Consider the following 25,871-nt stretch of genomic DNA (forward strand, 5'->3'; position numbering starts at 1 on the left):
TTTAAAATAAGTGTTAGAAGTGCGAGCCTAGCAACGCCTCCCCTTTATGATATATTAGTGGACCGCTGTTTATTGGATGGATTCAGTCACTCGCCGTAAGTTTCTCAAGTTTAGTAATTTAGCGGTCTTCGTTATCGCGGTCTTACATCGCAAAGGATTTCTTCTGACACAAAAGGGAGAACTGACCATACCGAGATTGAACGCTTTCGCAAAGAAACATTAACATTCAGATTGATAAACACTATAAGAGTGAAATTTGATACATCGAACAATGACAATCAGAAAAAGGATTGTTGGAGATATATCCCATGGAAGGACTGATAGTTGAATATTTAAATATTAATCCATGCATGAAATATGTTTTATAATATGTATACATAAGATATTGGTAGAAATACATGCAACTCCTGTTGTTTCCCTTTTTTTTTTTTGCATTGAGGCCAAATATCAGATTTGGGGTTATAAAAGGAAAACAACAAAAAACAACCAAAAAAAACAAAAACAAACAAACAAATAAAACATGACAAGGGTTGCAGTTATTTCACATGTGCAGAAATTTCTATGTTATGTTTATATGCAGGTTGTATCTGCTTGACAACATAATCCATATGGTGACATATGGAGACTGAAAAGGAATTTTCATCAAGAGTAGTTAAATCCTAAAATGTATCCAAAGCTACTGTTTGTATTAGGAGTAAAAGGAAAGGAAAATTTGTCTGAAATTTCAAAGATATGTATATATGTTAATATAAACTTGATACAGTTTGGAGAAAATGATTAAGTACAGCCAGTGAAGATTTAGAAAAATGTTATTATCAGTTACATACACGATGGAAGTTATTTGCATAAGAAATACCTTTACCGTAGATGAAAGGGTTTGATTTATATGTGTATAAATAGTGGAGTACGTTTTATTTTTACATTTATGTGCTTTTTCATAGTATGTTAACAGATTTAAATGGGATGTTTGTGTTATTAACCGAAATACAATTTCTATGAAAGGGTTGTATGATAGGATAAGTTATGTAAATGTTCATAGAATGTTCACATTTAAGGGGCCGGAATGTTGCATACGATGTGGGGTATTATGACGTCAGAAGCGAAGTTTTGGTTATTTTGGGTTTAGCCATAGAGGGCAGTTGCGAATTTGTTAGGGAAACTAAAACACGTTGTTGCAGTTAGTTATCGGCACTGAAAGTGCACCATTTTTTGGTATTTTGACACAAGCCCAATGTTGTGAGTATTTATTTACCTCTGTTTATTGAAATATGATGACTATTGTTGTGTTTGATGCTATTGGTGATAAAAATGAAGAAATGCAAATAGTGTAAAATTAAGTAAGAAAATTGTTACTCACGTACGTAAATTTACGTTGTGAGTGGGCATGCAGTTGTGTATAAAGTCATTGGGTTAGAATTAATTTCGGTAAACGTAAAGAAGACAGATATGAATATGACAGAAAAGTTGTATTATTATTAGTTTCAGTGGATTATGTTAGAAATGTATACAGCTAGTATAAGCTGTCCAATATTCAGTTGGTTTTTTGGATTAGTATGAAAGACAAAATGTTCTATAAAGAGTAGTTGACAGAAAGTAGGTCAGGTATGCCAGGGGTCATTATAGATTGGTAGTCTTTCGTGCAGCCTGTTATTAAGATTTAGGTTACCACTAAATGATATGTTGGGCCTATTATGCTTTGGTAATTAATAGTGAGTCAATAGGTTGTATCAAAGGAGCTATGAACTCATCTTAGCAGAAATATGTAAAGATATTTCCTAACTCATATTATGCCATTTATTTACAGTTATTTACAAACCTGTTTATTATTTGACTGGATAAGATAAACAAATGTTGGATAGATTATTTGATTGTCATATCAGCTATGCTAAGTAGCATATTGGATGCATTATTCTAGTAATGCTTATGATTGTGTTTTTTATCTTTTATTAAAGGTTGAACCTTGCACCTGCCAGTTTGGAGTCTTGGTATCACAAAAGGGTGTCGCTGTGTTATTCATTCGTCAATGGTGTCTTTTGGTTAAGTGAATTAATCGTCAATCGTCAATCGTCAATCACAAAGATTTTTGCATAACTCTTAAGTGATGTTTTCGTTATATCACAATGAAAGAACGGTATACGTACATCGAGTAACATTCCATTTCAAAACTTATTTTCTGTCCGTTTAAGAATAGTCGCTTAAATTTCATGTGGAGGAAATGATCGGAAGCTTTATGTTTTCACGAAGTAAGATAGCCTACAGATATGACAATTTCTGAATAAAAAAAATCACTGACCTCGAAAAGAATTGATGACATTTAGCTTCAAGTATAGTATTATCTAGCATAATGTGATACATATTTTTTTTTTTTTTTTTTGGGGGGGGGGGGGGGTGGCGTGACATTTTCAAAAAGATCATCATTCAAACATTAATATAATGATCCCGGCATAATGACAAAACCAGTCTCGAGGACCTTCGATTTGTAGAGTTATCCAAAGTTAAATGATTTGTTGACAAGTCTTGTTGGTTGTCAAGCCACTGACTTACCTCGACTTCCTTTATGGGGGAACCTCTTTGTCAACGCATCAAATACGGTTGTAAACAGTTATAAAAGTATTACAATTACAAGGAGATACGGTCGCATAGTAATAAAATAGATGATTAAACAGGGTTATAAGAAATGATTTGGTTAATGACATTCATCAAAGGCGCAGTTGGCGCGCAAAGAATTTCCAACCTACTTCAAAGGTCGTAAAAATGTATGGATGTATTTGGCTACTCTCATTCACAAGGCAAGACTAATTTGATTTAAAACCATTTCATTCCTGGTATTAATGACTCTCACTTCTCCTGACAGTATAAAGATAAACTTGGTTAAAGACGTTTATAGCGCAGATGACAAATTGTCTCGACTAGAATGATTGATATAAACTTCAAATATTTATTTTCGGTTATGTTGACAGTGTTGTGAGAAATGGGTAGCTCGATCTCCTCACTCAAAACGTTATGTTCCATGTGAATAAAAGGCTTTATTATAATTACTATCAATGAAATTATGAAATATGACCTTGCTGACAAGAGATTAAGGAGAGGGTTGATCAACATAAATGCATTAATGGACGACAGAAATAGGGGTATCCATTCGCTTTATAAATGAAATTGAAAAACAGTGAAAAAAGCAATGGATTTTCATTGAATCTTATCTTTATAAGTTTACAATAAACTTTCATACTATCTTGTACTTTATGCTACTCATCGATGTGTTTGCTGTGTGCGTGTGTGTGCGCGTTTGTGTGTGTGTGCGCGCGTGTGTGTGAGTATTTGCGTGTTCTATGTTCTGTAGCTTAGTATATCCATCCGTTGTATATAGGTCTACTTAATCGGTTTATTCACTTTGCCATATTGTTAATGTATGCATTTTGATGAATATAGGGCACCGATCACAAGCTTATAGCTTCTAAAGGTGTCCTAAAACCATTCATTTTATGATGTTATCAAGTTAATTATTACGAGTCTCTTTATTATGTAAAAGATTATATTATGTTTTGTGTGGTTTTAAATAAAATGAACTTGAATGAACTTGAATAGCTAAACATCAGCAATAAAACAGAAAAACAACTTGCGCTTTTGATGTCACTAGGCTCATGAGCCCCTCCCCCATCATTATTCATTTCTTCTTCATGTAAAGTTTTGACTTATCAATATTTTCTGCAGACGATGGCGGACCCAGGACTTTCTGACAGGGGCACCCGTCCGAAGATTCTGTGATTACAAAAAATGGTCACAGTGCCCCTCCCCCGACACTTAGTGAATACTCACATATGTTTTAAATTCAGTTAAATCGGTTATAATCTGCCTGGATTAATTTGAGATCTAGTTCATCAGTACTCCTAAGTCCTAACCAAATCCAAACTATTGAGGTGACCCCCTCCCCCCCCCCCCCCGCCGCAGAATCCCATCTTACATTTAAAAAAATAAAAGACGACACTGTCAGCCATATCGGTAATATTAGAAATTGGTAAACAGGGGAGGGGGCGACGGTGAAATTAGTACGCTTAGCGTGTCGTTAGAGTAGACCCTCTTCAAGTTTTATTGATTGAAGGCGAGGTGTGTATAGTTATGAGCTTTGTCCTATGTTACAGATACGCTATTGGTTTCGATATGTATATATATAACCTATGTAGAAAAATTGTAAGCCGTCCTTAATTTTTTTTTTCATGGCTAATTCAACTTGTTATTTTTGAGTTACCCTTTAAATATAGCAAACTACACATCATTATTATTGTCATTAACACAGACAATGATTTTGGGCTGATTTATGATCTTTTAATAGAAACAAAATATGTGACAAACAACTGCTGCTGAATGATGTGCAATACATATAAATATGCATACATATATATAAATCAAAACAACAATTACTTTTCTATAAACTTTTTTTTTCATGAAGGAAAATATTTCTTAGCAAGTTTTACTCATTTATTTAATAAAAGAATGTTTTACATTTAAAAATGACAAGTTAATCTTTATACATTTACATGTATACAGCAATGCCGACACTATTAACTGATACTTTTCATCATATAGCATTCCTAAGCAGCTTAAAGTGCAACAATGTTATATCTCGTTTTACTTTGATATAGAAAAGATGAAGAGTTTGTATAAACATTAAAATATGATGAACAAAATAAATAAAGGGCTTGGCGAGAGTCAACATTTATCTTTGAAATAGACAAACGTGTAGAAAATAATGTGGCCTTTCACATTCAGACTGTCTAAGCTTTACAATACTAAGAATCTTTGTCGAAAAGTTCCATCTACATAATTATAGCACAACCTATGTTTCAATGCAAGCATTTGGAATGGCAGTATTGAAGTAGAAATCCAAGGGCTAATGTTTCGTTCATGAACGTCTTAATTTTTTTCTTTAAATATTAGACTTGCTATTCACAAATTAAATTCTTCAGAATAAAATACTAAAATACTAATATCAGCTGCCTATAAAGACAAGTGGTTCACAATCACAGCTGCAGAATATTCGTATCAAGGGAAAGAATGATCATTTATCAACGGCTGTCTGGAATAATTTCTCTTTTTACTATTCAAGGTGAAATCGTTATGAAAAGTAATGAACGACAAGACCAAGCCTGCATTTCTCCGAAAGAAGATAGCAATTTGTCTGTCATAATACGATGTTTTGCTTCAGAGTGACGTACGTTGAAACCCATGTAAGATGCTCAGGTTGACACACCGAATGATATGGTTTTGCTTGGAATATTCAAACAGATTTGTTTCCAACCAAAGTTATACCCGATTCGTCTACCATTCAACCGCGAGAGAAGATAGTGTAAATGTTCACATCACTCTAAAGGAATTAGACATGGTTGAAGGTCCGCCTACGTGATATTTTGAGAGGCGATGTCTTCTGTTTCATGCAAAGGCAAATGATATTGGGTTCAATCAAGGAGGTACTCCCTTGCTTCGAAGACATAATCACGAGAAATGCGTGAATAATAGGCACTAAGTTTATCAGATGACTTCACAATCGATCGCTGCTATAGAACGCCTATTTTAAAACCAATGTAGAGATGTAACAAAAAACAAAAAAGATACAAAGCAATTTCGGATAGACAACTTTACAGAAAATAATGAAAGACGGAAGTTAAAAGAAAAAATGAAAGCATGAGGTAATTATGATCAAATTAACCTTTAACAAAATTAAACTCTCATCTTCTTCTTTAAAAAAATACAAATCTTAATCTCCGCATAAGTACAACAACAACAACGACAGAAAAAAACAAAAAACATATCACATCCAGAAAGTTATCTTGTTTTTTCATCAACCAAAATCACAGAAACCTAGCGACAAAATGTTTTTTTTTTAAAGTGTGTGCAACGAGAGTGGTGAAATCACGGACACTTGGTTCATTCCGGACATTGCACGCAGTTCACGGAACAATGGGCCATTTTCGAACTGTAACCAAATTGAAAGCATACGTCTTTCATCTGTCACGAATAAATGTATTTTAATTGTCAGAACGCGAATTGCATATTTTACGTATTGATCGGTATATATAGGGCAAGCCATTATTGAGATACACTTATTCGAAATTGAATAATTCGTATCCAGCCACTTAATAAAGTCAAAGACGGATGCATTAAACTTGGTTACAATACGAAAATGGCTTATTGGGACGCTGTGATGTACACTGAAATATTGTCTCCTCCTTCGCCTGTTTAGATTTCTCAATGGACAATCCTGAAAACGGGGATATGAACTTCAAGATATGTTATCGTCATAAATCGGACCTAAAAAAAAAATCGCAACGACTCAGCTGACCGCTGAATAAGCGGGGGGGGGGGGGGGGGGGGGGGGGGGGGGGTAAGAGGACACTTTTTTTTTTTTTTTTTGGTCTCGAAATTTGGAAATTTGACATTTTGCTCAGTTGGGGGGGGGGGGTAAGGTCACCTTTTTTAGGTCGGCCGTGGGCATAATTTTTTTTTTTTTTTTTTTTTAAATAAAAAAATCAAAAGGGGGGTTTAGGTTTTTTAGGGGGGGTTTACATACATGAAATTACCAAAGGGGGGGGGTTAACCCCCCAACCCCCCCCCCCCCCTGCGTACGCACCTGACGCAGTGTAATTGTGCATCAACACTGTAACTTGTGAAGCCTCAAATTTGTAGAGTTACGGTGCTCGAGGCTGTTGTTGTTCATATATATATATATAATACACAAAAGAGCCCAAGATTAATCCAATATCCCATATAAGTTTTAAATGTATAGTTTCCATAAATTATGTAAGACCCCAAAACACAGTCTGAACATACTGTGTAAAATGCCCTTTAAAAAATAGGACCTTTGTACGACCATAGTTTTTTATATTTTTTTTATTGGGAGGAATTCAAGCCCGTTCTTACAATACCTTAAAGTAGCTGTGGCTTTGCGAAAGGGGGGGGGGCGGCACATCTATTGTTTTTGGTAAAAATATCTCTCTAGTGAAGAAGAACATTTTCTAGCATGCGAGAAACAAAAAAATTGTTCGGCCTAGAATCACGGAAGTTACAAAAGAGGAGAAGGGGGCATTTGAGGCATCGGAAGGTGAAAACGATCCTCAAGATTATGTCTATATAATTATAGTTCAATATGTTCTATAATAAGTTCTATAAAATAGAACTGACCATCATCTACAAACAAACTTTTTGATTGTCACACAATACAAGGTGGTAGGCTGCTTCTAATGCAGTGATATATTTTCAGTCTTCCTCCTCGAAATGTAACTTTCAAAATACCGGTGTCACTTTACGGTGTAAAATGCTGTTCAGTAGAATTAGCCGATACTATGACGCCGCCCCTGTCTGTTACTAGTCATAAATTGTTTCGTGAAGTCTGTCGAAGGTTCTACGACCTTAGTCTTCTCCTCCTCCTCGCACTCCTCAGCAATAGTAGCTAAGTCCTCAGCCGGGTAGAAATCAGTGTTTACATCCCCCGAACCAATGACGGTATGAGCACGTACACGACCGTTCTCAATGCTCGTGATCGACGGGCGTGGCATGTAATGTCTACGATCAGGTAGTCGATATGTAATACTAGGAGGCTGGATGGAACCGAAGAGTTCGGTTGGTATCATGGATACATTCCCCACCACGTTACCTTCGCTTCGTCGATAGTAGTACCTGATAAAAGGAAACAGGATTCCGGCTTCCAAGATGAATACAATACACTGTATGACTGTACGGAAAAACAAAGAACAAAATAATAAATCGATAAATGATTCAATATCACTGTCTCTAAATGTCAAAAGCTTAAAGTTTGTGTTTGCAGTAAATCAGGTAGTTTAGGAGGGAGGAGGGGTAGAGGAGGGCGTGGTAGGAAGGGAGATGGGGAAGGAGACTAGGTTTCTTGGGCAGGGTGAACGGTGGGGGGGGGGGGGGGTCAGGGAGAACATTTTATTTTCATCGTCATCCAGTGTTATGACTTGTAATATAAATGTTGTTCTTGCTATTTTAATGTATTGTTTGTAATTATTATGATATCAAAATCAATGATATTACATGTAACAAAATATTTTTTTCTTCTTCTTCTCAATTAGGCCTATATGTTACATTGTGTTCATTGAATGAAAAATAAAATACTTTCTAAAACAAAATAATAACTTCAATTCCCATGTAGGTTTGTCTGTTTAACTGCGATTTAGATCAGATTTATTGAGCATGAAACCTGCAGAAAAATCATCGTTGTAGGAAAAATTCAGATCAGTTTGTGTTTTTATCATAAATAACTTTGAAAGTATAATATAGTATATGCTTTTAAATGTTTTCATTATCATAAAGTGAATGTAATATCATACGATATTGCAGGTTGTCTCGATCTAGAGTGAAAATGGAGTGTTTAATAATAATAAACAATATTTATAAGGCGCTTAATACTGGTGTCTCTAAGCGCACCATATTCTGACTTAACAATTTAAGTGTTTAGAATTTAAATATTTGAAAAAGGGATAAAAATGATAGTTTGTATTTAGAGCTGCCATTGAATTCAGATATATTGTAATATTGTATATAAAATTAGAACATAACGACATCTCTGCGCCTCATATTCGAACGATAATGAGTTTTCGATTTTAATTCTAGCGATTCATAAACATTATAAAGTGACGTGGAGTAAAACAAACAAAAATGGAGGGAAAATATGAAAGAGATAGTAAATGAGAAAGAGAGAAGGAAAGAGCGAAAGAGAACGGAGACACGGTAAAGAGAGAGACACGAAGGGAGGCAATACTTATAGAGACAGGGAGGGGAGAGAGAGAGAGAGAGAGAGAGAGGGGCAACAGATACGGAGAAAGTATAATACTCACAGTTGGATCTTGCATGGTTAGAGAAAGGAAAACGACAGCCTAGGAATCGGAATCTCATGAGTAGACTGAGTATTGCTGGTTGGATGTTACAGATCACAATACCAAGCTTGATAAAGGTAAACTTAGTTCGAACATAGAAAGGTTCAAGAAACCTGGTAGAAGCTACATAAATCATGTTCAGAGCCATCATCGCTATCACTGAAGAAAAGATGGTCGTAATATTCACAATCAGGAAGGGCCTATCTGCTTCAACCTAAAAATAAAGAACATCGAACAACTTTTCGTTTGAATTTATGTCTTAATTGCATATCCTCTCCTGTAAGAATTATGTTGAGAATGAATACAGCCTACCGTATACTAACTTGACTCTGACTGGATTTCTTAGGCAATTTAATTTTCATTAGATTTAAGCATTACATTTGTAAATTCTTCCTGACTGGAAACCCGAATGTTTAAATATGTGATTTTTTTTTACCGAAAATTAGCCGCGATTCTTAAGACGTCACAACCGTCATGCCCGTCACGGACTCCCAACCGACTTGAAGCTGAATCGCCCCGATCTGTGATTGAAGGGCTTGAAATGCACCCTAAATCCCAACATTAATTTATATTTTTAGATTTCCAAATTGCAATTTCTTTATGCATCCTGTTACGGTCAGGTTGTATAGGGGTGTAAATACCTGAGCGATATCAACCATCTTACTCTAGAATTAGGAAAAGAAAGGCCTGTACAAATAAAATTGGGGTGGAATAGTGACTCGATACCGATTCAAGGCGGATAATGACTTCTGACCTATGAGATCACTAATTGTCCTCATTATTTGTTATCAACTCTATTAACTTTATCAAGAAATGTAAACATTGTAAGTTATTAATCTATTTACGTAATTGAGTGGTTAAATCTAATTATCTCTATCCGTTTACATGATATAACAGTAGGACACAGAATATGAAATGAATGAACACCTTTACCTGATCAGTCAAGTATACAGCATCTAACCAAAATAGTACTCCAATGAATGTTGTGACAGGTTTGACTATGGCCACTTGTAAGACGGCGATCTTCAACCATTTAAAACTGTGCCTGTGTTTCAATGAGTAATAGAGAAGTTTTAATTCACATTATATCAGAACCAAAACGATTCATAAATCATTTCATCGCGGTAGAAATAATTATACCAGAACGATTAAAAGTATCTCGCATTTTGTCTCGATTTGTTTTGAAAGTTTGATGGAGAACATGTTTTCATATCTTCGCCTCAATTTAAAATATATAGTTGAATACAGGTCAATGATTGCTTTATGAAAGAAACTGCCCCAAAGTTATCGGGAAAGGTTATTTTACGCCGTGCAACAAACTTAAGAATAGTTATGCATTGCTAACTTTTGAAAACATCAAAATTATAACCAAAAAAAGTACGCTGTCTTCAGTAAATCACCTTGCAGTGAGAATTACTGCACACGGATATGGGACTGCACAGTGCGTATACAAAAAAAGTGTACCAAACTTGGTAGCTTTTAATTAAAAATGTATACTCTAAAGTCTATGTGATCTTCAATCATATTTCATTATAAAGAAGAATTAATACCCAGTCTAATGATACTAGTTTCATAATTGTACTGGCAAGGATGACTGAACAGCAGGCTTTTAAAAAATATTGTCAAAAACCTCTCGCATATAAAGTTTGGGCTGAAGAAATGAATGTGGGTCAAAAGCCATTATTGTGTGTTATCTCTTTCAAAAAACAATTGCTCATTTATTTACATTGACTAATAGGCAGCTGCAAAAAGTGTCAATATCAAACCAAACTCAAGGAAATTCTTATTACAAGCAAAATGTATGATATTCTCTTCGTTATGATGATTACAATCTTGACTCCATTCTCATCCCTTGTTTAAAATAACCTTCTTGAGTGATAGAAAATGGATAAAGTTTATTTGGGACATTATCTTTTTTATGAACGTTTGCTGTAAATTTCTTTGATAATCAACGAATAGATCAGCCTTTATATAAATTTGACGCTGATGCAAAACAAAGACAATACATTTTCCTTGAATAGGACAAATATTGCCCTGTCCATTAAAAAAAATATATAAAGATGATCATTTTATATTTTGAATTATCTAGTTCAGTAACGTAAATTGGCATTACATGCTTTATGTTTAACAGGAGCTAAAAAGAAGTTAATCTAATCACTGTTGCCTTCAAGGCAGGTATTCAGCTATACTTCATTTGCAAATTCAAAGAATCGTCAATCTCCAGGCTGATCAAAATTTATCAGCATTAAAGGTTACGTGATATGATTTTATCCTGAGGTGGATCAGGGACTTGGAAGACTATCAAGTCCCTGGGTGGATCAAGGTGAATTACCTTGTTAGTCTCTTCTCTGGTAAACAAGGGCAGCAGCATGTTAGGGGTGTGCTTGCCAGAGGAAAGGTGAAATGCTCGGCTGAAAAATGATACATCATTTTCTCATAACCTCCATAGTAGTTCATTACAATGACCAGGAACTTAAACATGGTGAAGGAATAACATCTGGAAGGAAAAAAAATAATCACAAAACCAGAAGAATAGAATTGTTTTCTTACCACTAAAATATTATGTTTATTATCGCCACAATAACAATTTGACCTGCCCTCCTCCCCCCCCCCCAAAAAAAAAGAAGAAGAATATTTCCAAAGAGTTTACTTCTGCCTAATTGCATAACTTACTGCCTAATTGCGGAGCGCCAGGAGTGTCAAGTATGACAGATATGAGCACTATACAAGCCCCGTTATTTAAATTATTATAATTATTATTCCTTACGGACCAAATTTATGGTTAGATAAAGATTAATCACACCATGAATTGAGGATAGCAAAATCAATCATGGTAAAGTTATTCAGAATATTGATTTCACCCGCAAAGAATTTTCAACAGAGTTTTAGGGAAAATGATTGAAGCACATTGGATTTGTTAATGGCTTGCGACACATATTCATTTATATTTTCTGGACTACGTTTACTAATGAAGTTATATGAAATATAATTTCATAAAACTGTCAATGTGTACCAATTATAGCGTTTCCTTTTATTTTAAAGCCAAGTGTAAAGCAAATTTTAAGAAAAGCATTTAAATTTCATCTGAAACGAAGACCAATCAATCATGATAAGCATTAACAGTTAAATCATGATCGAGGAAAGATGTTTAGGCTAAGTTGTCAGCAAATTTCGAAAATATAAAATGGAGAAATAATTGTAAGAAAATAACTTTACATGTCCCCCTCTTATTGGATCATATCGCAAACATGTCTTTTTTTTCGTAATAAGACATTGACTGCATTTAATCAACCTTTCTGCATCCTTGAACTAGATGCAAACTAAAGTAAGACAACAAATGTGAATTTAAATACTTACAGAGATGCTACCAAATTACAAAATGCAGCGGATACAGGCGAGTAGACTCCTGGCAACACCACACAACTCATCACCTGAAAGACAGTATTTATATTATCTCATTAACAAACAAAAAAATGCAAGTAACATCTTCACATGGAGATAGAGATATTTAGAATGGTGAGATAGTGGAGTATAAGTCAGTATAGGTTTTAGTTCCTAACATTCGTAGATTACGTGACTGCTTTAATTGTACTAAATATATAAGACTAAATGTAAGAAAATGTAAAAAAAATCATTATGTTTATTGCCAAGCGTGTGGGCAGATGAGGATGTATTAAACTTTAGAATATCCTTATCTCTTGAAAACACTGGCACACAATTAATCAGAGAAGCTCTCTCTTGTTTCTTTATTTTTAGTACAATGAAGCTTTGATATATCAAAGTTTATGCTTGTTGGAATTTTGGCCAAACTTAGCAATTCAGCATCCTCTATCTAAACTGATTCAGAGGTATATGAAAATAGAACATTATCAATACGCCTTTAAACAAAAATTGGTTTAGATAAATTAATAAACCAACAAGCAAACAAAAAACGAAGAAAAACAAAGAAATGAACACCCATTATATTTACAACGTTCTCGACTATGAATCTTCCATGATTGCGTTCAGATGATGTGATCGTATAATTACTTTTTCAACAAACCAAACGATGTTTGAGATGGAGGATATTGACTTACTGGTGTTCGTAGAAATCAGGGCTGTGCACATTAAATTTTTCCCCAAAAAAAATAAATGATGTTTGAGATGGAGGATATTGACTTACTGGTGTTCGTAGACTTCAGGGCTGTGCACATTAATCCCCCCCCCCCAAAAAAAAAATGATGTTTGAGATGGAGCCGGGAAATTGACTTACTGGTAATACAGCAATCATCCACCATGTTGTGACGCGATGGTTGGAGACGGTTGAAGGGCGTACATTCCTGTCTAAGAAGCATGCTGACTCAATGAGGCAAGCTACAAGTAGTATCGTCACCAATGTGCAGGCGATAAGCAAAGTCAAGTTGGCAGGCCTTTCTATGATCCCTGAAAAGGTAAAATACTCAAGATAAGACCACCAGCTAAAGATATAGAATGCGTGGAGATTGCGGCGGAGATTAAGCCAGTTAATAAAGAGTTGATCTTTACAATTATTTTTACATGATTATCACCAAAAGCAATATATTATGACATAGCAGTAAATTTCAGGATGAGAGACACAGTCTTATGGATACATAAATTGAGAGTTTAAGGTATGCAAAAAGAGAAAATTAGCCAAGTATGCTTATTATGAGAAGAAAAATAATCGCTATTGAAGCTTATACCCCTTATTACGCTGCAGGAATTAGGGAGCAGAAAGTATTAATACCAGTAAAAACTACTATCAAAACATAACTTGTTTATGAGATCTTTGAAGACGGTCATGGTGGCAATCCAAAGTTGTCTAATGTTAATTCATAATTTATTGGTATGTGTATAGAGAATAGTGATTATAGTTATTTGTACTTTCTACCATCTTCTCTTTCGTTCTTTATTTTCCTTTGTTTTCTCCTTCAGGCTAAATCTTTCCTTCTATATCATTTCCTTTGTAATTCTTCATTCTCTTCTTTTGTCTTCTCTTCCTATTTTTCCTCATGTTATTCGTTTGTTTAGATCCTTCTTTATCGTCTGTTTCTTTATTTTCTTATGACACACATTACTCCTTTTTAAAATCTTTTATTCTAACATTTCCTATATAGAAACAAAGAGTTACATAAGGAAAGGTATATAAGAAATTTTAAAAGATATTTAAAAACAAAGAATAACATTAGGAAATATAGAAAGAAAAGATGAAATAATCCAAATTGATGAATAGGCCTACATAGGGAATGACAGAATAAAATATAGATAGAGAAGGAAAGGGGTTGTAGTGAAGAAGTTATAGTCCATAGAAGAAAGAAAAGGGATAAAAACTAAACATGGGCTTTGAATCTGTTTGCATCAATAATGTTGACGGGCCCATAGATTAAAAACGAATTTCAACTTAATTTTGAGCACAGAACTAATGGGCCAACAAAAATGTCTGGAATTGACAAGAAGAAAAAAAATTGTAGCTCAAAACTGTACAAAAGTATAGAGAGAAAATCCTTTAAAAAGATATTTCAAACATTGTTTTATAGCACACAAGTCTACGGAAGAGATTTAAACCGCGCGAATCCTTTCGCTGATGCCGCGTGTTTTAATTAATGAGAGAGATAACGAAGATGAAAACATTGATTTCGCAATGTATGGTTGTGATGATGATGATAATGGTAATAATGTTGATCATGATGATGAAGCTGATAATGATGATAGTGGTAATATTGGTGATGCTAATCAAGATGGTGGTGGTGGTGATGACGATATGGTGAGGCATTGTGTTGATAATGATAATTAATGTAAGTTGGTAATAATGATGGTCGTTGTCAAGAAAGGACTTCGAACTATCGAAAAAAGCGAGAGTATGACTTGTTTTGTACATCATTTAAAAATGCTAGCGATGCAATTAAATTGATATGGTTCGTTTTTTTATCGTGTGAAATTTGCCGAAAGACACTCATTATTAGTGACAGTATTGTCACGCTTTTTCAATTAAATCCAATCGACCATAGCTCGCTCAAATCCTTTCATCCATTCATTTAATTGTGTACCTGACATCTCTAATCACTCAATATAATTATAGCCGCATTCAGTAGGGAGACAGGATATTTAATTGGGAGCGGTGGGAAAGATCTAACTTTTAATTCAAGGTGATGAAGTATGTAATATACGTCAACATTATTGAACAGTTCCATGAAAGGAAAGAAACGATCATGTGAATAGGCACAATTTTTACCACTTTCGATTTATTTCAATGCATTAATGGGTTTTATAAAAGGCAAAGGGGTGAGTTATTCATGCTGATGTAATATTTTATAAAACAAAATAGCATCAAGATGTATGTGAATAAGCAAAATAATGGGTACTCCGACATTGATTTATTGCAGCTCCTGAAATAATGAATTGCATTCCAGTTTCCCAGAGAAAGCGTGACAACTGTTATTGTTTTCTAATAGGTATTTCTATTCATTCGATATCGTGATGCGTTTACCAGTAATGTTTGCAAATTTCCTTTCTAATACGTATGTAGGGTGTTACCCAGGCAACGAGTCTCGGACTCCATCTGCTTTGAGAGAGGGTGGGGGGGGGGGGTGGGGGGAATGGGAAAATCAACGTAAAAAGGAATAATATCAGTCCTTAAAACCTTTTCCCAATCGATGGTCTCATTTATTTGCTTTCACCCATCTAATTAAACAGATGACCCCGGATCTTTGGCGCCTAGCTAGCTCCCTGTTTGTAATACATTGCATTAGTTTTGTTAATAATGTGTATCGGTGATGGTGAAGAAGGTCATCCTAGTTTCAGAATCGCCTGAATAATAACACAAGAGACGTGAAACTTAGCCAGCTCCCAAATTGACGTACTAAAGAATTTGGAAGTGTACGCCACTCAATTAAGCTAACTACCCACACGACTTAACTAATGACACTTTCACTACTACACTGAGGCACATAAAGTTAGAATATGTTTGTTACCTATTTTCATGAAGTCATTGACATTGTTACAATATGATTTATTTTTGAGAGATAAAGGTTATATCTAATCGTGACTAATCAGTGTTTATTTATCAATGTAAAGCATGCAAATTCGTTTTGCATTGTTAAATAACAACTTTACACAACATTGGGTGATTCACTCCTTACACAGGGGTTGTATTAAGTTGTGTAAATGAAATTACACAACTTCACACAACGAATTTGCAGTGTAAAGCTGTGTAACTTATTTTACACAACGTTGTGTAAAGTCGTTACACAACAAATTTGCAGTGTACAGTTTGATCAATGACATTATGAGAAGATATTGACTTTTATCTACTAAGCAGAAACCATACTGTCACAATAATTTCTTGAGAAGAGGTAAGAAAAAAAATATGTCAACTTTTTGGGCAAAAGTGTCATGTCACTTAGTGGAAGAGCGTGGTTTCTGCCACTGGGGGGGGGGGCACCCCTCTTACCTTAGTTAATGAATCAGTGTGAATGAAATGCATGAGAAAATCATCGAGTGAGGGATTCCATTATTTTGTTTAACGTAACTGAGCTCTCATCCCTTTCTTTCTCCCCCTTTTAAAAATATATATTTTCATATTTTTTTCTTTTCTTCATGCACACTTCGTTCGCATGAGTATAGACTTAAAGTATACACTAAACTTCTTAATAATTTTCAATATTTGAAGTTGACTCCAAAACATATATAGGAGCAATTTTCCATTTACTATGAAAAATACATCTTTCTTTCATTATCAGCAATTTCGAAACTTCATTGTATTGTTCTTTATTGTATATACACTAAAACATCGAACAAAATGTAAATAATGATTACACAAAATGAAATCATATCCAAACCACTTTCTTTTCACAACATTATTATACTCTAAAGACTACTAGATATTTCAAGTTAAGCCGTGTCTGATGAGTTTACGTCGTAACAACATAATCACGATAATTCATCCTCTTGTGTCTAATTAATTACAAAGACGCGGTATTTGGTTCACCTTGTAATGAATAATTACTATCCTTTTGCGGAGTATTCCTACCTTTGAGATAATCCTCCGTGCTTGGTAATCCACTTGAATTCTCTAAACAATCTACCGAAGCCATCTTTCTTCACAAATATTCAAATTGATGATCAATTATTACCGTCCTATTCTATTCCACACAATGGTTGAGCCAGTGATAATTACAATCAATAGAATACAACCATGCTGATTATTATCAAGTATAGAATTCCTGAAATTAAACCAGAACCTTGATCCTGATGTTGTCCTCAAAGTTTACTCTCAGGGGCTGCTCAAACTTCAAAACTGATTTTAAACAGGATGTGGATGCGTTGCATAAACATCTCTGATTTTTATTATTCACAGCTCACATCGATGTTTACGTCAAATACAGTGGTTGCCGTGCATCAAGGTGGATTTTGAATTACCTCCTCTTTTGGTTTTATGTAAGTTGTCACGTATTGTCCTTCCTTGTTTTGATAACGAAAAATCAAAGATTAACGTTCAAGGGTGATCATAAGATAAAGATGGTCGACTGAAAAAATCGGGAAAATTTGCAAGTGATAAAGTATGAACTTTGGAATTAATGTGATGATTAGTTTAATTAACTTCCTCGTTAGTGCTTGAAGATTGAAGTGTTTGTGATTTAGGCGTGGAAATTGTTATATTGTTTAAAACAAAATGCTTAGGTAAACAGTTAATTATTGTTTGAACATTTAGGATTAATAGATTTGTCATTCAATAAAAGGAATATTTTGTTTTATTTAAACATATTTTACTGAAAGATTCGGTCTGATTATTAAAGTAATTAGGATTGCTTTTATTATTTTTGTTTTTTTTAAATATTGTATTTGTACATCCGATCTCTCTGTGTCTTTCTCTCTTTGTCTGTCTCTGTCGGTATGTCTGTCTGTCTCTCTCTCTTTGTCTCTCTCTGTCTCTGTCTCTCTCTGTCTCTCTCTCTCTCTATATATGTATGTCTGTATATATATATATATATATATATATATATATATATATATCTCAATTATACACAATCAGCAGTTAATAGCTTTAATTATAATGAAAAACCATGAGTAAGAGGGTTTTTGCACTAATTACATAAGCATGCCAAGAAAGATCTTATATCTTTATAAAATACGAATACTATAAATTGGGCACTTGATGGTGCAATGGGATACATTCGAGTGCAAAACAAATAACCACCGTATCTCTTATCATCACCCCTCTCATTACATATATGGAAATAGGCATAAAGTGGATAAGAGTGGCTGTCGGGTGAACAATTCTCATTTTTATTCCGTAGCGAATCGTGTCAAAATATCTGACGAGTTTGTATTCAAATAACTATAGTCTTGAAGAGAACAATTTATTCTTTTCGTAGCTTGGAACAATGCTAATAAAGTAAAAGAAAATTTTAATGCACTAATCAAGGGTGGTATCCATTTTTACATGAGAATTTGTATAAGCGCCATTTGTAGGAATGCCCCCCCCCCTCACACACACTAACATAGATAACATGTTCATCTGTCCTTAATTGAATGACTAATACTAATATCACATAACTCGTACAAAGAATGCAGTTGTTGGTGCCTTTGATCGTAGTTATTTATTTAAAAATGCAAAAAATTGAGAACATTGAAAACATGCATAATCTTTTTACAGAATGCGTCATGTTCTGATTCATCATCATTAGTTCAACTAAATAAAAATGTACATTCATCATCATATACAAAGCAAGCTAACAAGGCTTCTTTAAATGAAGAGAACTGTTTACTCTTCGTAGCATGGAACAATAATATTTCAGAAACTGTTAATAATGGCCTTTCAACCAGACATAGAGACCATTACAGCAATGATGTTATGCGTATATCATACTAGATCAGTTTTTTTTCTAAATGTACACATTCCTTGTGATTCACGTCATACTTTTCATATTTTATCTTGCCAAAATAACATACTACATCTCGAAGTTTAAAAGTACTATTATATAATTTCAAATACATCTATTGTAATGTAACTGTCAACGATCTGGCGCAAAATAAGGAGAAAAAAATTGTGTTTACTTATTGGCAAACATTTAAATTCATCCACTATTACAATAATATATGCAGGTGCGAGTAGCTGCATGATAATTATGTGTACAATAAAGCAATTCTTCAACCATTAAAAAATGTAATAATGCTTCTTTCTTCCCTTCACTTATTTATTACAATTTAAAAGTCGTTCTTCCTATTTCTTTTTCGTATGATGACCTGATAAAGCACATCAAGACAATAGTCTTGCTTACTCTTATTGTCCCACAATAATGACATTTTAAATTAGTTTTTATGTTCTAAAGCATTATGCCATTTTTGTTTGTTACACAGAATACTTGCACCAGTATGCTCGGTACAGAAATTGACACCATACATCAACTTAAATCAAATCCAATGCTACAATTATTGAAAGTAATCATGAACAGATAAATTCATATAGACAGACAGTTGTATATGAATAACCGGCGACTGAACCAAAAGTGAAATAGAAAGTGAAGGTGGATTATACTCAAACTTGGTCTAATTGAACGTGGGTGGTTGAACACACGACAACCAAATCTTTTAAGAAATTATACAAATAAATAATTACTATAAAAAAAAGTTCTGAGGATCGTATAAAACTTGAATTAAGAGAGAGTTCTGTCTTATTGTTAGTTAAAAGCAATCATGAATAGTACAATTTTATCAAATCTTGACTCTACCATATCATATACAATACATAGGCATTGATTACTGTGCGCTTATTTTATTTCAGTATGAAAATCTTTTTTTTTTTAATGATAATGATAATGATGATAGATACTTGGTTACAAACTAATCATCGATTCACATGGCGATGTAAGAATTAAAGCTAATAGAGGAAGAGCTCCTGGGTTTAGTTAGACTATCTTCGGTTTCCGCCCTTACTCTTTCAAGTTGAGGGTTCTTTGGGGGCGTTCCCCCGTAAAATCCTTTGTAGTTAAAAGAGGGGTTGAAGTGGTCGGATGGAGATTTGGTGAAAGCGATTCGAGGTATTTGAAGCACACCCACCATGTTACCATGCCTGGTTCTGAAGTATCGTAGAGTGATTGGGAAGAGGAGTGCCGATTCGACCACCAGACAGAGACATTGCCAACCTGTCAATTGTAAAGGGGAGACAATAAGGAGACGGTTTATTTGTTTGTAATAATTAATTGAAGTCTACTCAAAGTAGTAAATGTTGAAAATTTAACATTACGAAGGAGTGTAATGTTTTTGCTTTCCAGCTTCAAGTATATATGCAAACTTGACCTGATGCACAAAAACTGTTATATGTGATATCGCCCTCCGGTATTATGTTCGTGGTTGTAATAAAATTGTATAACGGCCTTGTCTATTTTGTGATATTTTGCATAGTATAATATGTAAAAGATCATCTATATATAATTAATCTATAATTACTTCCTGATGATCCAACCACTCACAACTCTTTGTTATGTTTTGCATTTTTATTATCTTTACCTTTTTTTTTAAATAAAAAAAAAAATCATTTTCAGCAGTCCTGATTAGGGACAATTATAATAAATATGTTCAAGTCAGACAAAAATTACTTCATTAGTTAAGTTATCTGTAAGCATTCCCCTACCACATAACAAATTGTAATACTAGTGACCTTATAACACTAAAGCAATTAAAGTCCTCTCAGAACCATTCATTTTTTTCCATAGAAACTATTGGTACTTCTATCGATATAATAATTTTTATCAAGATCTTATCAAATCTTGGACACGTTTCACAAAGCCTTGGTGCCATGAATAAACCGATGTAATCAGATAATGAGATCTAATTAAAAGATGAAATGGAAGATTAAAGATTTGCGACTGTGAGTATAATTGGCATTACAAGACAATATATATGGCAACCAATCTAGCTTACTACTTCCTCTTGTCTCCCAATCGAATGGCTTGGAGCACTTGATGACGTCAGTCAATGTGAGCACATCGAAGAGGAGAATCTGGATGTTACTGAAGTACAAGGCGAGTCCGACAATCACAAATTTGATGGTGATGGAGAAAGCCTTGAGATGCTCTCGTGATGCGAGGAAGAGAACGACCAGGGCGAAGATGGCGACGAGTGATGATAGGAAAGTGAAGAGGTTGAGATAGACGTAGGCGTCATTGACACTGATCTAAATCAAAATCAAACATGCAACTAAATATTATGATAAAAATCATGATAATATATATTTTTGTTAAATCTATAAAGATCACCACAAAGTGGAGAGCCTAGCTGTCTACGGGCATGGTAGATACGACAAAACAAAATACAATTTCACGCTAACAATAATTTGATATTAGAGATAATGTTTATAGTTAATAATTCATGACGTGTTCTGTGAAAATGATAATACTGGCTTGATGCTATGCCCATGTTCGTTCGTGTAATTTCTATCACTTGGCATTTAAAAAAAGTATAAAGAGGAATCGGTCAATTCAGCCTAGAAGGCTCAGAATGAAACGAAAAAGTCAGAGACCAATGATTTCTATTCATAATGACAGACTACATAATTACTCACATTCTACATGACTTTTGTGTACTGAAGCCTGAAGGTATGCCAGATTTTGCTTATTTTTATCCATCCATCCCCTCCCCTCCTCAACGCGATTCCCACTTTTTAATAATCTAAATCCTTTCCTTTTCTATTAAGATTATAATTTATTGGTAGAAGATAGAACATTACCGAGCTGGTGTCGTAAGATTCATTCAACCACAAGATGTCTTCAATGAATAGAACTACTGGACGGAGTAAGGCCATTTGATAGATGCAAATTTTAAGCCGATAAAAGCTCTCCCTGTTTTGAAAAAAGAAAAGGAATTCATGACATAATAACTGGGTTTGGTTTAAAAGGTGTAATTATTTTAATTAAATTTCCCTTGAATGTACAGTATTCATATGCGACTTTTTTAGATAAAGATTCTATATAAGTAGTGTGAAGCATAACAATACATATAGCATGAATTACTTTGGGGTTTGTGTCAAAGTGCACATTTCCTGCATGCCATAATATTAAAGATGAATTTCATTTTGAACGACTTACTCAGTAAGTTGTAGTTTGCCTAGTATTTGAATCTCACTTATCTTGACCACCGTAGCATCATGGCCGCCATAGTAATAGATGATCAACTGTAAGAATTGGTAGAGGCTGATCGAAAAGAAGCTGTGGTGCATGTAGGACAGTCAGTTAGAGAGGAGGGGAGGGTAGAGAGATAAAATGACGAGAGAGAGAGAGAGAGAGAGAGAGAGAGAGAGAAGGAGTGGTGAGGGTGGGAGAAAGGGTCCCGAGAAAGAGAGAGAGAGAGAGAGAGAGAGAGAGAGAGAGAGAGAAAGAAACAGAGAGACAGAGGAGATAAGCACAGGGACGAAGAAAGAAGGAATACAAAACAAGTAAGGAATTACTTACAAGAAGATGGTTTACTTTTACAAGACATTAGTTATAAGTTAATTATGAAATCTGAAGAAAAAAAATCACCCAACAGCATAGGCCCTAGCAATGACAGCGCTACTCATAAAAGTGATATATTGTCATTAAACCTCTCAAACCAAAGCTTTGATGGTTGTCCGGTTCGCTACATAATTGAAATCATTAAATAAAAAGAAATATTATGCATGCAACAAGATAAGATTGAATGCGAAAATATTCTTCTTCTTTTTTTTCTTTCTTCGTAGAATCATATTTTTTGTCAGTAATAAAAGTCACTCCCTATACCTATATAAAAATAACACCTCATAATGATGCACAATAATATGCAGAGGACATTGAGCTCTCATCTTACATGGATGCAGTCAGATTACACATCAAGACGGCCCGTGGGATGAAAAGACCCATCTGTGACGTCATCACAAAAATCTATTATAAAGCACACCACAAAGAGAAATATATACATATTAGTTTACCAAGGAGTTATCATTTCTTATATGTCACCTCCCTGGGGTAGACATCGAATGTTTTTTGTCTAAGAAGAGATGAATGGATTACAAAATATTATGCTTGACATGAGTTCTATACAATTCTAGAGTGTCTCAGAATAGCTTCCACTCACCTCCCACAACGTAATTTTTACTGCCATAATAACATATCTTTCACTGTCTTCCGCTTCAGATCACCTTTCTTTCCTAAAGGTCCTCTAAACTTCTTGTTTTTTCATCGAACACATTGCAATAGTGTTTTATTGGATGTAATGATACTTTGTTGTCGATGAATGAGGTATAAAAATGTTCTGGCGTTTGCTTCTCATAATCAATCCATTTCCCTTCCTCACTAGTTTTGTAATACAGTTGAATGATCGTTTTCCTAAAGGACAGTGTTTGTACTGGGAATACAATTCGTTACATTGAGATGAATATTTCCGAAGTCCCACACATCAGATTCTATATATCGCATGTAACCTATATGCTGCCCAGGAGCTAGTTGATATCATGTCAATCCTTATTCTAATTCGTTAATGAATAGAACATATCTATTACTTCGAAAGTTGTTGCTGTTGGGTTTTTTGTTGGTCTTTTTACACTCTGATCGTTGAAATCAAGTTGAAATCATTATACAGACTGACAGTTGAACTTTTCGACCTAAACATGAGGGTATTCGTGGACAGCCTAAAAATTTTAACCTAAATCGGGACAAAATTAGACCGATGTAGTTTATGTTTTCTTCGTTAAAAATGATAATTGTTTTAGGCTAAGTTTAAAACTCTTCGTCAGGTTTAACTGACATGCCAGAAGATGGAGGGCCAAAATAGGCATAATTATTTAGAATGCACTATATAGCCGGTAGCTTTCCCTCATCGACATAATTGTTTTCATCTTACCGGGTACATGGCGAGCATCCATATAAGACTAATGGAACGATCTCTATGAGGAATCTTGGTTGCTACGAAGACAACAGATTCAATGAATGCAATGATGAGGAGGATTGTGATAGCTGATGTGATGGACATCATGACGATTAGACCTGTGTCATCAGATATTACTGACAAAAGGAAAACATTAATGAAAATATCAAATGAAAGTCGAACATCATTTTCATCCATCAGTGGTTGCCTTTCAGAATGATGCATATCATTATGGTTATAGTAATTATCACAGTGAGTGTTATAGTACCACAATGGTGATAGTAAAGTTTTTTTTTTAAAGGGGTGAACTTTTTGAAAAGTATAGCGATTAACTTTTTTTTCCGGGGGAGGGGTGCCTAATTGTTGGGCCCCCGGATTCACTTGCGGTTCAATGATTTAAAAATCTATATGGAGGCTACACGGGGGTTTAACAAAGCAAAACTATATAATGTACAACAATACTCCTTGTTCTTTCGCTTTCTTTAGATTATTTTAGTTTCATTTGAAGTATGATGAAACTGAATAACGTACCTTCTATGTGATCGACGAACATAGGTGCAATGGTTGAGCATTGATTGGTTGCCATTTTGATGCTCCAGTCGTGAACTCAGCCGGTCAATACAAACCCCAATATTTCTCCCTTATAAAACGGGATTCAAATTAACCAGACGATCAATGTAGATGTAATGTTCCATGAAAAATACATATTACAGGTGATCGTGTTGACGGTGTGGATTCCCCCGGACAGTTGAATTATGCAGCTAGATTCCAGAATTTTATGCGTGATAGTATTGCTATAGCTACACACACATAATTATTAAACTACCTGACGAGGATATCTCTATCAATATTTAACCCATCTTGTTTGTCTCAGTCTATCTAGCTAGTTTCGGAGGTCTAAAGGTCAGGTTTGGGTATAACCTTTCAAACGTTTTGTTTATCATGTACACTGCTTAGGATCAGGTCCCGGGTGACCCCCCCCCCCCCCCCCCCATCCGGGGTCGGAGGGACCGCCTTCGTGTTCCCAAAATCTACGGTAAAGGGGTACTTCTCACGCAACAAAGTCCGGCCCGTATTGACTTATACACCAGTGATATAGGGTGCTCTCAAAGGGAGGGAACATGCAAATCAGTCATGTATGTGCCCCCCTTCCCCCCAACATCAATCTCTGGCTACAACCCTGGATATTAGGAGAATCAAATTGACCATTCGTATATCAGTGCTTAATATCTTATCAAAGTCAAGGGCTATTCCTGTTTAGGGATAGTCCTAGCTAGAGCAGATCTATATACTGAACGAAACACAGGCATTTATCATGTCTCCACATAATGTTATACTCGGTTCCAGATTTTGTTCCCCCTTTAAGCTGGCTGGAGCTTGGCCCATTTTTCTTCCGGCATCTTTTCAAAGTGAACTTTACACAAGGGGCATAACTTTATTGTAAAGGGTGTTGATGTTTTACGTAATCGTCCATACAATTGTATTTTTGTATATACACTGTCACTCATATAGTTGGAATATTTTAGTTTTACCCCAGTTTATGGAATTATTTAAAAATAATTTAAAAAATAATAGATCTAGATAATAGAATGCATTCTCAGATGTAGTTGAATAATAATTTGACAATGTGTGTTTTGCGTGACTGCTAAAGCATGTGTATGCTACTATGCTTATCAAGTAGGGGACCTACGCCCTTAAGTCATAAATGACAGTAATGAGGATTAATGCCCCACAAAAGAGCACTAATATAGCACATCGACACGGTTTTGATCCTGGGGCCTCACAGTTACGAGGCCATTGCTTTGTCACTGAACCATGACTGTACGCAGCGGGGTAGGGGGCAGTTTCCATAAATTAAAAAGAAAAAAAGAAAATGCAATCAATTTTTAAATAATTTATTGCATTTTACCCCGGTCCCCAACATAAAAAAATCCGCTGGACGGCCAAGCATTATGGCTCAAGGCATGGGCACACAGAGGATTTTTTTATGTTGGGAACCGGGGTAAAATGCAATAAATTATTGAACATTTATTGCATTTTCTGAGGGTTTTTTTTATTTATGGAAACTGCCCCCTACCCTAGCCCCCGCTGCGTACAGTCATGGTT

At 34.8% G+C, this 25,871-nt stretch overlaps 2 protein-coding genes across 2 annotated transcripts; both read right to left on the bottom strand.

Annotated features, from left to right (window-relative positions):
• Positions 1-7,034: 7,034 nt before the first annotated feature.
• Positions 7,035-11,260, bottom strand: LOC115929721. The gene is made up of 4 exons (XM_030999607.1): positions 11,224-11,260; positions 9,825-9,936; positions 8,853-9,105; positions 7,035-7,726 (listed from the first exon to the last, which is right to left on the bottom strand). The coding sequence occupies exons 3-4, from the start codon at positions 9,040-9,042 to the stop codon at positions 7,326-7,328; spliced, it is 591 nt and encodes a 196-aa protein (XP_030855467.1). The 5' UTR covers positions 9,043-9,105; positions 9,825-9,936; positions 11,224-11,260; the 3' UTR covers positions 7,035-7,325.
• Positions 11,261-18,479: 7,219 nt separating this feature from the next.
• Positions 18,480-24,584, bottom strand: LOC115929779 (organic solute transporter subunit alpha-like). Its single transcript, XM_030999779.1, has 7 exons — positions 24,297-24,584; positions 23,742-23,902; positions 22,710-22,783; positions 21,974-22,093; positions 21,616-21,727; positions 20,811-21,063; positions 18,480-20,032 (listed from the first exon to the last, which is right to left on the bottom strand). The coding sequence occupies exons 1-7, from the start codon at positions 24,349-24,351 to the stop codon at positions 19,743-19,745; spliced, it is 1,065 nt and encodes a 354-aa protein (XP_030855639.1). The 5' UTR covers positions 24,352-24,584; the 3' UTR covers positions 18,480-19,742.
• Between the last annotated feature and the right edge of the window lie 1,287 nt (positions 24,585-25,871).

Source organism: Strongylocentrotus purpuratus, unplaced genomic scaffold (genome assembly GCF_000002235.5).
Source record: "Strongylocentrotus purpuratus isolate Spur 01 unplaced genomic scaffold, Spur_5.0 spur5_scaffold_5, whole genome shotgun sequence".
NCBI lineage: Eukaryota > Metazoa > Echinodermata > Echinoidea > Camarodonta > Strongylocentrotidae > Strongylocentrotus > Strongylocentrotus purpuratus.